This window comes from Cnephaeus nilssonii (genome assembly GCF_951640355.1).
Source record: "Cnephaeus nilssonii genome assembly, chromosome: 4".
NCBI lineage: Eukaryota > Metazoa > Chordata > Mammalia > Chiroptera > Vespertilionidae > Cnephaeus > Cnephaeus nilssonii.
The window spans coordinates 92808568-92823379 of NC_137075.1; the positions used below are offsets into that span (position 1 = coordinate 92808568).

Consider the following 14812-nt stretch of genomic DNA (forward strand, 5'->3'; position numbering starts at 1 on the left):
AAAGAATTCTTTTGCATGTTGATATCAAGTTTTCTTAGCACCATTTGTTGAAAAGACTGTCCTTTACCCAACTCCATATACAAAAACAAATGAAAATGAATCAATTAACTCAATATAATACCTAAAACTATGAAACTCTTAGAAGATAACACAGGGCAAAAGCTTTACAACATTAAATTTGACAATTATTTCTTGGATATGACACCAAAGACACAGGCAACAAAAGAAAAAATAGACAAATTGGACTTTATAAAATTTTTTAAATGTATGCATCAAAAGACAAATATCAACAGAATAAAAAGGCATCTCACAGAATGGGAGAAAATATTTACAAATCATATATCTGAAAAGGGATTAATTTCCAGAATGTATAGTGAACTCCTAAAATTCAACAACAGAAAAGTAACCTGGCTCAGACATGGGCAAAGGACTTGAATCGACATTTCTCTAAAGAAGATACACAGATAGCTAATAAGCACATAAAAAGTGTTCAACATCACTAATCATTAGGGGAATGCACATAAAAACTACAATAGGATACCACTTCACAACCACTAAGATGGCTACTATAAAAAAATCTGGAAAATAAGTGTTGGCAAGGTTGTGGAGAAATTGGAACCCTTTTGCACTGTTGGTAGGAATGTAAAATGGTACAACCACTGTGGAAAACAGTATGGCAATTCCTGAAAAAATTAAACATAATTATTATATGATGCAGCAATTCTATTTCTGGGTATCTACCCAAAAGAATTGGAAGCAGGGTCTTACTAGTAAAAAGCATTATTCACAATAGCTAAAATGTGGAAGCAACCCAAGTATCCATCAATGGGTAAATGGTAAGCAAATTGTGGTATACACACCCAAAGGAATATTAGTCAGCCTTTAAAATGAAGGAAATTCTGCCGAAACCGGTTTGGCTCAGTGGATAGAGCGTCGGTCTGCGGACTCAAGGGTCCCAGGTTCGATTCCGGTCAAAGGCATGTACCTTGGTTGCGGGCACATCCCCAGTAGGGGGTGTGCAGGAGGCAGCTGATCGATGTTTCTCTCTCATCGATGTTTCTAACTCTCTATCCCTCTCTCTTCCTCTCTGTAAAAAATCAATAAAATGAAGGAAATTCTGACACATGCTACAGAATAGATGAACCTGGGGCATTAGACTAAGTGAAATAAGCTAGTCACAAAAGGACAAATATTGCATAACTCCACTTAGTCAAAATCAGAGAGAGAGAAAAATAGAATGGTGACTGTCAGGGGCTGGGTGAAAGAACTGGAAGTTACAGAGATTCAGTTCTATAAGATAGAAAGAGTTCTGAAGATGGATGGTGGTAAGGGTAGCATATTATGAATTAACTTAATGCCATAAACTCTACAGTTAAGACTGGTTAAGATGATAAATTTTGTCTATTTTACCTTGAGATTTGGGCCCCTGTTTCTGGGTGCAGAAGCAGGTTGAAGCATCCATCTTATATACAAACTGCTGTTTGAAATTTTAACCCTGCTATTTTGGCTTCTGTAAACGCTTGCTTGCTTAAGTAATAAGGAAAATAAGACTACTCCCATTCCAGAGAGGCCATAAACCTTCCCCAGACGAAGTTATCAGTGCTGGCGCCAGGCCAGGCCTTTGATTAAGGTCTCAAAGCCCCAGCACATAGGGCTCTTTAAGAACTTGCAAAGGGGACCGGAAAACCCCATATTTGGGAGACAAAGGACTGAAAAAAATATATAAAAAGGGACAACTTCCTCCATGTTGCGGCCCAGAATTTGAAAGACATTTTTCTCTGGGGCCATGCATCATCATCATCATCATCATCATCATCATCATCATCATCAAGTGTAACTCCATTTCTCTAAGCATTGCTTGGTTTTCTCTGGTCTTCTGCAACAAGGTGAGGAATCACCTACCCCATTCCACTTCCAGAAAAAAAGGCATAGCCCTCCCTCCATCTTGCTTAGCATGAAGGAAAATAGGAAGGGTATACTGAGAAGTCTAAACAACAAATGTCCCTCATTCATCCTGTTGAAGTTTGTTTCATCACCTCTGGGTGGAATTCTTAGTTTTCCTGGCCCTCCTTGCCCTGCCCTGCTTTGCCACCCTAACCTGTGGCATCCTGAGTACGGAAGTTCTGTCAGCCCCAGAAAAGTCAGTGGGCTCCTTTCAAAATGAAGGAGACAGATCCCTGACTTTCTTCAAATTAACCAGCATACCACTTTTAATTACTCACTCACTTCTTCATTTTACGAATCTGTACTTCTATATGCCCTGCACAGAGTTCAGTCCTGGAAACATTGTTGTGAATGTAAAAGACAGCACAGCCCTAATGGAATTTGTAGTCTAGTGACCCCCCTAAGGAGCAGTACAACATATTCTTTTCTTGGGGCTTTTAATAATTGCCTAACTTCTGATTAATGTTATGGTCTCTCTGAACAGCTATTCAAACACACACACACACACACACACAAACCCTGATGACCTCTCAAGTTTTCCTCTCCCATGGTATGTGTAAGGTGTTGGCATTTTGAGCTTTTTCACATTTTAGAACTCTGAGAAACAGGTGATTATTAAGGAATGGAAATTACTCCTTTAAACTGACCTCCCTGAGATTTTAAACAGCAAAGCAGCCAGCTGTGCTGCTTCTCTCATTACTGTTAGGAGTATTTCCACACAAGGAGGTACAGAACTAAGCAAACAGCCTTCCTGGTTCCAGAATACAATTTACTTCTATTTTGAAAAGGCAACAAGGCTTTCAGCAGCTTCTCACTGAGAAGCCCCCAGGAAACAGAAATGCCTACAGGGTAACTTCTGGACTTTGAATGGAATGGAATCTTTTTATAAATCATTTTGCATTTGTTCTTAAAACCAAGAGGAGGGGTTGGCAGGCTGCCACATGGGAGCACCAACTCAGTGCCAGAAAACTCACGCAGTTAGCATGAATATGCAGGCTGGTGTTGGGAAAGGAGAGGCGCTACCCTTGTTTTGTAACTAAGCATAAGAAACAACCATCATACACATTAACACAAGTTCAACAAAACATGGCCAGGGCCCATCACTGCCTGTAGGCTGCCAGCCTCAGGACACGGAGAGGGAATTCATCTAGGAATCAGGAGACCTTCTAGCTATACCTTTTATTAGTTGCACAAGGTTGGCCAATTTGCATCACTTCTTCAGGTCCTAAAGTCCTCCACTGTAGACTATGAAGATCAAACCAGTAGAACCATAAAGCCTATTTTGCTAATATAATATTTTCAGAGTCTAATATGTGCCGTACACTTTATATACACTATACCTTACAGCAAAGATGCAAGATAACCATTATTATATCAGTTTCATAGATGAGGAATTTGAGGCTCAGAGAGAGTGGGTACCCCTGATGCTCGACCCTGGATCAGTCTGTTTTCAAAGCCTGGGCTATTTCACACTATAGTATTCTTCACTATGTGTCTAAGGGCTATGCCTATTGGCCCCTGCAGCTCTAGCTCTAGGGAAGCAAGAGCTTAAAGACAAGTCTCATAACCTGGGCTTAAACCAAGCCACCAAATCAGCAGGGGAAAATGCAGAAAATTATATGCAACTATAAATGAAGGCAAGCAGGGGGTGGGGGGATAACAGGATAAAGAAAAATAACGGTAAACAGAAAATAACTACGATATTTGGAACGGTATCTATGGTAAATAGAACAAATTACCTACTAACAAGCTTATTTATAAGACTAGAGGCCCAGTGCATGAAATTCGTGCATTGGGGTATGTGTGTGTCCCTCAGCCCAGCCTGCACCTCTCCAATATGGGACCCCTCGGTGAAATTGGGCCTAAACGGGAAGTCGGACATCTTTCTCAAAATCCAGGACTGCTGGCTCCCAACCACTTGCCTGCCTGCCTGCCTGATTGCCCCTGACTGCTTCTGCCTGCCAGCCTGATCACCCCCTAACCACTCCCCTGCCAGCCTGATTGACTCCTAACTTCTCCCCTGCAGGTCTGGTCACCCCAAACTGCCCTCCTTCGCTGGCCCGGTCGCCCCTAACTGCTCTCCCCTGAAGGCCTGATCACCCACAACTGCCCTCCCCTGCTGGCCTGGTCCCTCCCAACTGCCCTCCCCTGATGGCCTGATCACCCACAACTGCCCTCCCCTGCTGGCCATCTTGTGAAGGCCATCTTGTGTGTTGGAGTAATGCTCAATTTGCATATTACCTCTTTATTATATAGGACTAGAGGCCTGGTGCACGAAATTCATGCATGGGGTGGGGAATGTCCCTCAGCCCAGCCTGCAACCTCTCCAATCTGGGACCCCTCGAAGGATGTCCAACTGCCCTCTCACAATCCAGGACTGCTGGCTCCCAACCACTTGCCTGCCTGCCTGCCTGATTGCCCCTAACTGCTTCTGCCTGCCAGCCTGATCACCCCCTAACCACTCCCCTGAGAGCCTAATTGACACCTAACTGCTCCCCTGCCAGCCCGATTGCCCCTAACTGCCCTCCCCTGCCAGCCTGGTCACCCCTAACTGCCCTCCCCTGCAGGCCTGGTCACCCCCAACTGCCCTCCCCTGCAGGCCTGGTCACCCCTAACTGCTCTCCCATGGTGGCCTGGTCACCCCCAACTGCCCTCCCCTGCAGGCCTGGTCCCCCCAACTGCCCTCTCCTGCAGGCCTGATCACCCCCAACTGCCCTCCCCTACAGGCCTGGTCCCCCCCAACTGCCCTCCTCCGCTGGCCTGGTCGCCCCTAACTGCCCTCCCCTGCAGGCCTGATCACCCACAACTGCCCTCCCCTGCTGGCCATCTTGTGGCAGCCATCTTGTGTGTTGGAGTGATGGTCAATTTGCATATTACTCTTTTATTAGATAGAATGTCATTAAGGACCTATTATCTTTCCATCACCTGCTCTGCCTCCCTGTGTTTATTGTAAGTTTGATGCTCCTCAAGGTCAGAGGACAGCTGCTGAGGCCATAGGAGGTACATACTGTTATATTGTAAATCAGAAGATGCCTTAATCAATAAGCCAGATTAATTTGGAGTCTTTTTTTATTATGCTAGCACTAGCGTGCTCAGAGTAGAATGTCTCTGTCAAATTCTGGGCCCCAACATGGTGGAAGTCTTCTCTATTTATACTTTTTTCAGCTCTTTGTCTTCCAAATTTGGAACAAGACTTCCAGACCTTCTGAGAAAAAGTCCTGTGTGCTGGGACAGGGCTGTGAGACTATATCTCAAGGCCTGGCCTGGCACCAGCACTGACAACTCTGTCTGGGGCATAGTTTATGGCCTCTCTGGAATGGGAGTAGTCTTATTTTTCCCTATTATTTAAGCAAGCAAGCGTTTACAGAAGCCGAAATAGCAGGATTAGAATTTCAAACAGCAGTTTTTACACAAGATGGAGATTACTATGCTTCAATACTTCCTTATTTAAATCTGAGAAAGAGATCTTTTGTCTGAGCATTTCAAACAAGAGTCCTGAAATTCACCAAATAAGACTTCTTAGGTCACACTCCCTCCCCTGAATCAGTGACTATAGCCAGGGAAGTAAGTGGCTTAAGCCAACCAGGACCTGATCCTTGTAGTCCTCTTTGCCCTGGCTGGTTTTCTCAGTGGTTAGAGCATCAGCCCACAGACTGATGGGTTGCGGATTTGATTCCCATCAAGGGCACATACCTGGATTGCAGGCTCAATCCCTGGCTAGTTGGGGTGCGTGCAGGAGGCAACCAATCAATGTGTCTCACATCAATGTCTTTTTCTCTGTGTCTCTCCTCTCCCTTCTCTCTCTTAAAAAAAAAAAAAATCAATGTTAATAATATCCTCAGGTGAGGATTAACAAACAAATACTCACTGGCCTTGCTTCCTCATTCTCCCTTAATGAGTCCCAAGAGCAGCTTCAAGGGTGTATGACAAGTACAGTCACACAGGCTCTACTGTTTAATGCCCTGCTGTCACCATCTTGAAATTCTTAATAAGTGTTGAACACTGGGCCCCATATTTTCATTTTGCGTTAGGTTCTGCAAATTATGTAGCCAGTCCTGTTAGAGTGGGTCCTGGATCCTCTTCTTTCTCTCTTATCTATGTTCTTGCTTAGGTGAGTCACTTCTATGGCTTTAAATGCTCTCCCTATGATAATAAACCCTGAAGATACTTTTCAGCTCAGACATTTCCCACAGAGCTCCATCCACTCATAACTCTTCTTGTCATCTTAATACCTCAACTAGGATATCTAATGGGTACCACAAACTTAATATATCAAATATAGATCTTTTTAATTTGTCCCCAAAATACCTGTCCTCTTCCATGCTCAGTACACTCAAGCCTCTTGGGTAAACTTTGGCACCTTGTACACACCATCCACCTTTTCTATGCATTTTATCTTACTACTAGAGGCCCGGTGCACGAAATTCGTGCACAGGGTGGGGGGTGGTGTCCCTCAGCCCAGCCTGCACCCTCTCCAACCTGGGACCCCTTGAGGGATGTTCAACTGCCCGTTTAGGCCCAATCCTACCGGGATCAGGCCTAAACGGGCAGTTGGACATCCCTCTCACAATCCAGGACTGCTGGCTCCCAACTGCTCTCCTGCCTGCCTTCCTGATTGCCCCTAACTGCTTCTAACTGCCAGCCTGATCACCCCCTAATCATTCCTCTGCCAGCCTGATTGATGCCTAACTGCTCCCCTGACAGCCTGATTGCACCTAACTGCCCTCCCCTGCAGGCCTGGTCACCCCCAACTGCCCTCCCCTGCAGGCCTGGGTTCCCCCCAACTGCCCTTCCCTGCAGGCCCAGTCGCCCCCAACTTCCTTCCTCTGCCGGCCTGGTCACCCCAAACTGCCCTCCCCTGCAGGCTTGATTGCCCCCAACTGCTCTCGCCTGCAGGCCTGGGTCCCCCCCCAACTGCCCTTCCTTGCAGGCCTGGTCCCTCCCAACTGCCCTCCCATGTTGGTCTGATCGCCCACAACTGCCCTCCCCTGCCAGCCATCTTGTGGCGGCCATCTTGTGTCCACATGAGGGCAGCCATCTTGTGTTGGAGTGACGGTCAATTTGCATATTACTCTTTTATTAGATAGGATCTTCACAACCCTATGAGGAAGTCAGGTTTGGTAACATGCAACCTAGGTTTGTGTCCTGACTGGGAGTTGAACCCACAACCTTTTGGTGCAAGGGATGATGCTCCAACCATCTGAGCCACCCAGCCAGGGCCTAACTACTTTTTAAAGGTGGCAACTGTGTTATTCATCTCTGGATCCTCCAATAATACTGATCACAATTCCTGGTCCATGGGAGATCACTAGAGTAAGTTGAATTAGTTAATATATACTCTACTAGTATGCTCAATTTCCCATTTAACTAGAAAAACTGTATTTCAAAACAGAAACAAAGGTGTGCAACTACTTCTATTTGCCTTTCCTCCTTGGCTAGTGGTAGGAGGGTTGACACAAAAGTCATTTGCCTCCAGAAATAGGATTGCGAGTAATCAGCTAGGAGAGGGATTCAGGTCAGTGTCAGTGAGGTAACCAAAGCTTCAATCTCTTTGAATAACAATACATATTTCAGTATTTTTGTTTTTCTCCATAAACAAACTGGGCAGAATCCATTGATATTAGGAAATATCAAGTAATTAGCAAAATGTTCTAGTTCAACTATAATTTGAACTTTGGGGAAATTTTAGACATAATGTATGAAATGTTTACTTTGGGGAGGAAAAAGCCTAGAGTCTTCTCACTGTTTCATGACCCCTCTCCTGTACTGCTGCAGCCAGATGAGCTGCTTTCCTAACTTAACTCAACCTCCCAGGCTTAGTTGGGTTGTAACCAAATCTTTCACTGTCCCTTATTAATCAGACCACATTCTCTTTTGCTATTTTTGACCACTTAAATGCTTTTTTCAACTCTACTAGTCATTTTATATTATGCAAATATAATTATGAAATTAAGTAAATAACTGAATTGTCATCTGAATACTTAAGTATGTCAAAATCCATTCTAAGAGCTATACATGTATTACCTCACTTAATCCTCAAAACCATATACATTATAGACAGAAAAACTGAGGCCAAAAAGGTTGATCATCAACGTAGGAGCCTGTATTAAACTGCAAAATTACAAGATTTTTCTGGCAATAAAATCTTTATTATGATTGTTTTTAATGGTTAAAATTTGCATGTTTCCTAGATAAAGTAGTCTGTAACAGGATAAAAAATTACAAAAAGACAAGCTTCTTAATGTTTCACTTGAATTAACTATAGAATTAAAATGCCTGCTAATGATTTAATAGCTTCAAATATAACACAAAATATATTCAATATATAATATAGACCTCAGAAATCTGATTCTCCTATTATGCAATTATTTACAAACTGAATTAAAAGAGTTAGCTAAACATATGAATTAAAAAACAAGTATATTCTGAAATAATTGTATCCTAAGTATCTATTCTTTAGAGTAGAAATACTCATTTAATACAATATATTAATTACATCAGTTTTAGTAACAATTTGTTGGTGTGGATTTAGTCCAATTTAAATTCCTGTGTGCTGGGAAATACAACTATTCTTTTTTAAAGCTATTAGAATTTGTAGTTCAGTTTAATAGCTCAGAATGATATCCCATCCTACTTAATTTTAAGGTATAGGACATAATGATACCCCTTTTTTAGATAAATGGAACTTACTTTCATTAACAATGTAAAGCATTTTCCTTTCTAAACTGTATAATTTTTATTCAGTTATCTATATAACGTTATACACTAGTAAGCAAAGCAAGCAACATTACTTTAAATAACATCTTTAATTAAAGTTTTGCAAAGGTAAAATATTAAACTTAAAATAGGTCTTAGTACATCAAAATACTAAGTTCTCTAATTGTATTCCAAGATGTTCTTTAAAACATAATATCCCGTATATCACAGAAGAGCAACCTTGATCTGCAATTGTACAGATGAATTATACAAACATAATAAATATATTTACGCCCTTACACATAACAGTATGTACAACAGCAGTTGACAACAGTAGCTCAGAACAGCAAAAAGGATTAGTCCCTCCCCCAAATTGTAGCCCTGACGCATACTGGACTGATTTAAGGAACCTTGACAGAAATAGTTATTAACTAGGTAAATAGTAACTTACTAATAGTTAGTAGTTACTAATAACTCAATGAGTTCTTCCTTTAAAAAAGGAAAAGTTTCTTTTGTTCCACAAAATAAACAAAAATATTAAGTTTGTGTGTTCTTCCTTAAACCATAAAAAATGACAAAAAATAGACTAAAGCAGGCTTAAAGGGGGAATATAAACTTCAGAATAATTTCCATAGCATAATAGATTAAAATGCAAAACTATTTAACATAAACTCATGAGGAACTATATAAAAGCAACTATTTTTTAACCAATGAATTCAAAATCTGAATAGCTGATTCAGACAGGTGGAAGACAGACAAATGAAATAAAATGAAAATGTACAAAGATGGATTCAATAAAATACTACATTGCACAAAATCTCAAAAAAGTTCAAGATGAAATAATCTGAAAAAAATAGAAATCTTCTAAGTGGAAGAAAATGTTAAGTTATAAAGGGAACTCCCAACAGGAAATTATGTCTGTTTTCCTGCACAAGGCATATTTACCTTCTGAAAAGAATGGTGACATTATTGCTATAAGATAATCAAAAATTAGTCTTAGAGGAGACAACCCTTTTTATTCCTCCATAAAAAGCAGAAAAAATAAGAAAACCAAATCCTTGATTTTCACTATAGCAAAAGAAAATCTTTATACAAAAGCTATTATATTTTTATGTTCTTGATGTCTAAAACCAGAATCTATTAGAATATGCTCTTCAAAATTACTATACACACTGCTCAAATCTTGATGTATTCCTAGAATAACATCAAGGTGGCTTTGATTTTAAGAGAGGCAATATAAATGTGGTATTATGATGGCATTTAATTAACAGAAAGAAATGTGAACATTTAAAAAAATATAAAAGCCCAATATAAAGATCCCCCTTATATAACAGACACTTTATTATAGAAACTAATTGCACATTAAAGAGTTGTTTTAGCAAAATGTGGCTCTCCACAGAAATTAACTGTGCTCTCAGGCATGCATGTGGTCTGATTATCCCAATGACCACCAAAAAAAAAAAAAAAAAAAAAAGAGTACATATACTGAAAGGCACACATTTCCACACTTTATCAAGTAATTTTGTGTAAATTTCCCTTCACACTGTTGATTAATGTTAATCTTTTTTTAACAAAAGGTGCCATCACCTTCTGTGCAAATCTAAACAATTTCTCTTCTGAAAACTTTACCTGTTTTCATAAAACCAAGTCTGAACAATTTTCCCTCTTTGAATAAACATTTTCATTTTAAAATTCTGAAGTGGGAATCCTTGCCTTTTCAAAGGAATGACATTTTTATAGAACTTAATGAAATGATTTGTTAAATACAATGTTAAAAGCATGATTAAGAATTCAAGTACAATAAAAGATAAGCAAGTGGCATTCTTATAGCAAGCCACCATAATAAAACTAAAACATGCTATTTGATTAAAAAGGAACACAATGCAGTGATACATAAGAGCACAATTTGGTATGCAGTGTTGTTGATCTGGCTCTCAGGATTTTCACAGGTAAAAGAAAAGCATTTGCCAAGTGTGCCATAATTAATATGCAATACACAGGTGCAACTACAAATAGTTAATTCCTGCTTCAAAATAACCCGAGTGAATCACTCTGAAAGCAGTGGTTTTTCATGTTTGAAAAAACATTATAAAAACAGGCCAGTATCCAATTCTACTATGAATATCGAATGCTTGCCTACATAGAGGGCCCAAAACATGAGCTGAGTATCATATAATAATACAAGGTTCAGTAGCATAATAACTACTAGATAGCCAAAAGGTTTCGTTCAACACTGCAGCACTGCTAAACTTTTATAGGTAGTTCAGGTCAATGACTCTTCATTGGGTAAATATCAACCTACTATCATCTATACTGAAGGACAACTGAACAAGAGGACTTCTGTGATTCCACCCCCTCCCTTCTCTTCTCCCAATCTCAATAAAACAAACCAACAAACGTATGTGTGCTTTCAGAGTAATGGGGCAAACAAACAAATCTCCCCTCCAAAAAACTAAATTAACATAGCAAAAATAAAAACCGTATTACCAGTTATGGCATCTAATAAAACCTAACTAGTAGCATGCCAGAAACCACCATTTATATCAAAGTTCAGAATATAAGTTAAAGGGACCAAGTTGGTAATGTGGGGTAGGAAGTAGGTGGAAAAAAAAAAAAAAAAGATTAGCCTTTTTGAGAATTTTAAAGATTTGTGTTAAAAAAAGAAAAAGAAATATATAATAAGCTCACAGTTTTTCTTTGCAATGTACTTTAAAGTGTTTCTATTTTACTTCTGGAAACACAAAGGCAAATAAAAGATAAAAATGGAAGACTTTTAAAAAATCAATATACAAAAGTTAAACACATGTGAATTCTGTCCAAATAAACCATGAAAAGAATTAGCTGTAAGAAACAAGGTGTTCCTACAGTTCTCCCAGGCAACTCGTGCACACTGAGCACAGCACTGCCATATTGTATTTTAGAGCCCCTTACAGAATTAGAGCTATGTATTCTTAATATACATACTAAGTTTCTATTATTTTCAATAAAAGTCAAATTTATATGCTTTCTTCCCGATGTGCAAACTAAAGCCCATGTATTTAATATTATCGATGGCCTGGAAGGGCCACCAAATGAAAGAGGTAAATATGTACTTAGTGGCCCACCTCCTCCTACCCCAAAATTGCCCCTCAAATTACAAAGTTAAATTTTTAAAAATCTGTTCAATTAAAATAATAGTTTTATAATTCTTTACTAGTAAAGACAAGAAACTTTTATAATTATTAAATTGTTTAATAAAAACCCAGGTCCTCACCACCTGCCCAACACTTCAGTCAATGCACTGAATGTTATCTGAATGTATGTTTAGCTTAAAGACTAAACAACCCATATAAGCATGCACTTCGGCCCAACTGGAAAAAAATCTGTATCTAGTCTTGTGTATATTTCAGCTAAATGGTACCTTTGTGAAATAAAACCATATTTCTAAGGAGCCACTTTACGGTTTCTTTTTAAGGTATGGGGCTAAAAGAAACAATTACACTTTTTTGTAAGGAAACTGAAGTTGGCATTTTAATTCTGCTTAGATGAGACTCTAGTTTAATGAGTATGAAAACCTAATTAAAATAAGTAGCCATTCCTGGGTCAAATTTTGTCTCCAAACTGTGGTCATTGATTACTTCCTTTAACTCTTAAACAGATGTTTCATAAAGCAGGGAAGTAAGAGGTATATATCACTGAGGGAGAATAGCAAGTAAAAATATTTAAGACCTATTATAAGAGTTCTAAATTGTTTCCTTACACAAGTCAATTAAAATTCAACACCATAATTCTTGCCCTCTTGTAAAAAGCGCACACGCAATTTTTACCAAATATAACCACATACAATAAGCAGTTTCATTTCAATCTATCAAAAGGGAAGTTTCTTTAGTTCATTCTAACAAGTATTTTCTGATTGAACCCAAGGTGGAGGAAGGAATATAGACAAAGCTTTACATGCTAATTACCAGTGGCAGGTACCTGTATTTAAAATTGACAATTAGGGTTTTCCTACACAAAACCCCAATGCCCCCTTCCCCAACAACCCCAGGTGCTACAGTTCCATGGCTTGCCAGTTAGAAGTAGTGTCTATGTTGTCAAGGTCTCTTTGTTCCAGTAGCTTTGCTTCCACTGCACTTTTTCTGACATGCAGAAGTTAAGTTTTGGTTGAAGTATGTCCCAAGTTTCAAACTGTCACTTTAAATTTTTTTAAAGTTTCTTTCATTTTATTTATAAAAGAAAAGAACCAACTCTTCACCATTCTGCATCTCCAATGGCTTTGGAAAATATATAATCTCTTCCATTAAGATTCATAATGCCATCCTTGAGATGAAATTTCCATTTGTTTTTACTTCTGTGTATCTAAATAAACAAAGAAAGAATGTAAGAGATACGATCAACAGAGGAACCAACAAAAAAGCCCATTCACACACCAAAAAACCTTTGTCTTGTACATTACTGCATTTGCAAATTATTTTTTTAATTGAGATATAATTGACATGTACCATTCTATTAGTTTCAGGTGTACAACAGACATAATAATCTGATATTTTTATATATTGAGAAATAATCACAATTAAGTCTATTTAACATTCATCACCCACAGTCACAACTTTTTCTTGTGATGAGAATTTTTAAAATCTACTCTCTTAGCAACTTTCAAATATACTTCACAGTAATATTAGCTATAGTCACCATGCTGTACATTATATCCCTTGACCAATTTATTTTATAACTGGAAGTTTGTACCTTTTGACCACCTTCACCCATCCCCCACCCCTCACTTCTGGCAATCATCATTCTATCCTCTGTAACTATGAGTTCAGTTTGTTTTAAAAGATTAAACATATAAATGAGATCATTAGAGAGAGTGAAAGGGAGGGGGAGAGATAGAGAAACATTGATGTGTGAGAGACACATGGATTGGTTGCCTCCCACACGCACCCCTATTAGGGCTGGGGATTTAATCTGCAACCGAGGTATGTGCCCTTCACCACAATCGAACCCATGACCCTTTGGTCTGCAGGCTAGGGCAAGATTTCATTCTTTATTATGACTGAATATTATTCCATTATATGTATTGCTATTATATACTGTATATATCTCATTATTTCTTTACCCATTCATCCACTGATGGACACTTATGTTGTTTCCATGGCTTGGCTAAAATGTTGCAATGAGCCCAGCCCCGCATGGCTCAGTGGTTGAGCACTGACCTATGAACCACAAGGTCACGGTTTGATTCCTGTCAGGGCACATGCCCCAGTTGCAGGCTTGATTTCCAGTGTGGGAGCGTGCAGGAGGCAGCTGATCAATGATTCTCTCGCATCATTGATGTTTCTATCTCTCTATCCCTATCCCTTCTTCTCTGAAATCAATTTAAAAAATGTTATTTAAAAAAAAAAAAAATGTTGCAATGAACATGGGTGTCATACATCTTTTCCAGTTAGTGTTTTTGTTTCCTTTGAAAAAATACCCAGAAGTGTATTTGTGGGATTATATGGTAGTTCTATTTTTAATTTTTTTAAGAACATACATACTGTTTACTATAGTGGCTGTACCAATTTACATTTCCACCAACAGTGCACAAAGGTTCCCTTTTCTCCACATCCTTGCCAACACGTTACTTTCTTTTTTCTTCTTATAACAGCCATTCTAATAGGTAATGTTAATGAGGTAATAGCTCACTGTGGTTTTGATTTGTATTTCCCTGATGATTAGTCATGTTAATAAGGACCTATTCAGGTACGGATTGGCCATTCGTATATCTTCTTTGGAAAACTGTCCATTCAGATCTCCCCATTTTTAAACCAGACTGTATTTTTGCTATTGAGTTGTATGAGTCCTTTATGTATTTTGGATATTAACTCCTTATCAGATATGTGATTTGCAAATATTTCCTCCCATTCAGTAGGCTGCCTTTTCATTTTATTGATTATTTCCTTTGTTGTGCAGAAGCTTTTTAGTTTGATGTAGTCCCACTTGATTAGTTTTGCTTTTGTTGTCAAATAAAAAACCAGACTGATGTTAAGGAGCTTACCAACTAGGAATTTTTAGCAGTTTCAAGTCTTAAGTCTTTCATGCATTTAAAGTTGGCTTTGTGTATGTGTGATAGGTTTTCCCAATACCATTTATTAAAGAAATTGTCCTTTACCCATTGTGTATTCTTGGCTATTTTGTCCTAACAAATATGCAT

General features: G+C 39.0%; 1 protein-coding gene across 1 annotated transcript in view; it reads right to left on the minus strand.

Moving 5' to 3' along the window:
* Window positions 1–8114: 8114 nt before the first annotated feature.
* GTF2A1 (general transcription factor IIA subunit 1) overlaps window positions 8115–14812 on the minus strand; it is a 52237-nt gene continuing 45539 nt past the window's right edge. The window contains exon 9 of the mRNA XM_079768178.1: window positions 8115–12978. Coding sequence (XP_079624304.1) covers window positions 12871–12978 — 108 coding nt within the window. The 3' untranslated portion in view covers window positions 8115–12870. The remainder of the gene's footprint in view (window positions 12979–14812) is intronic.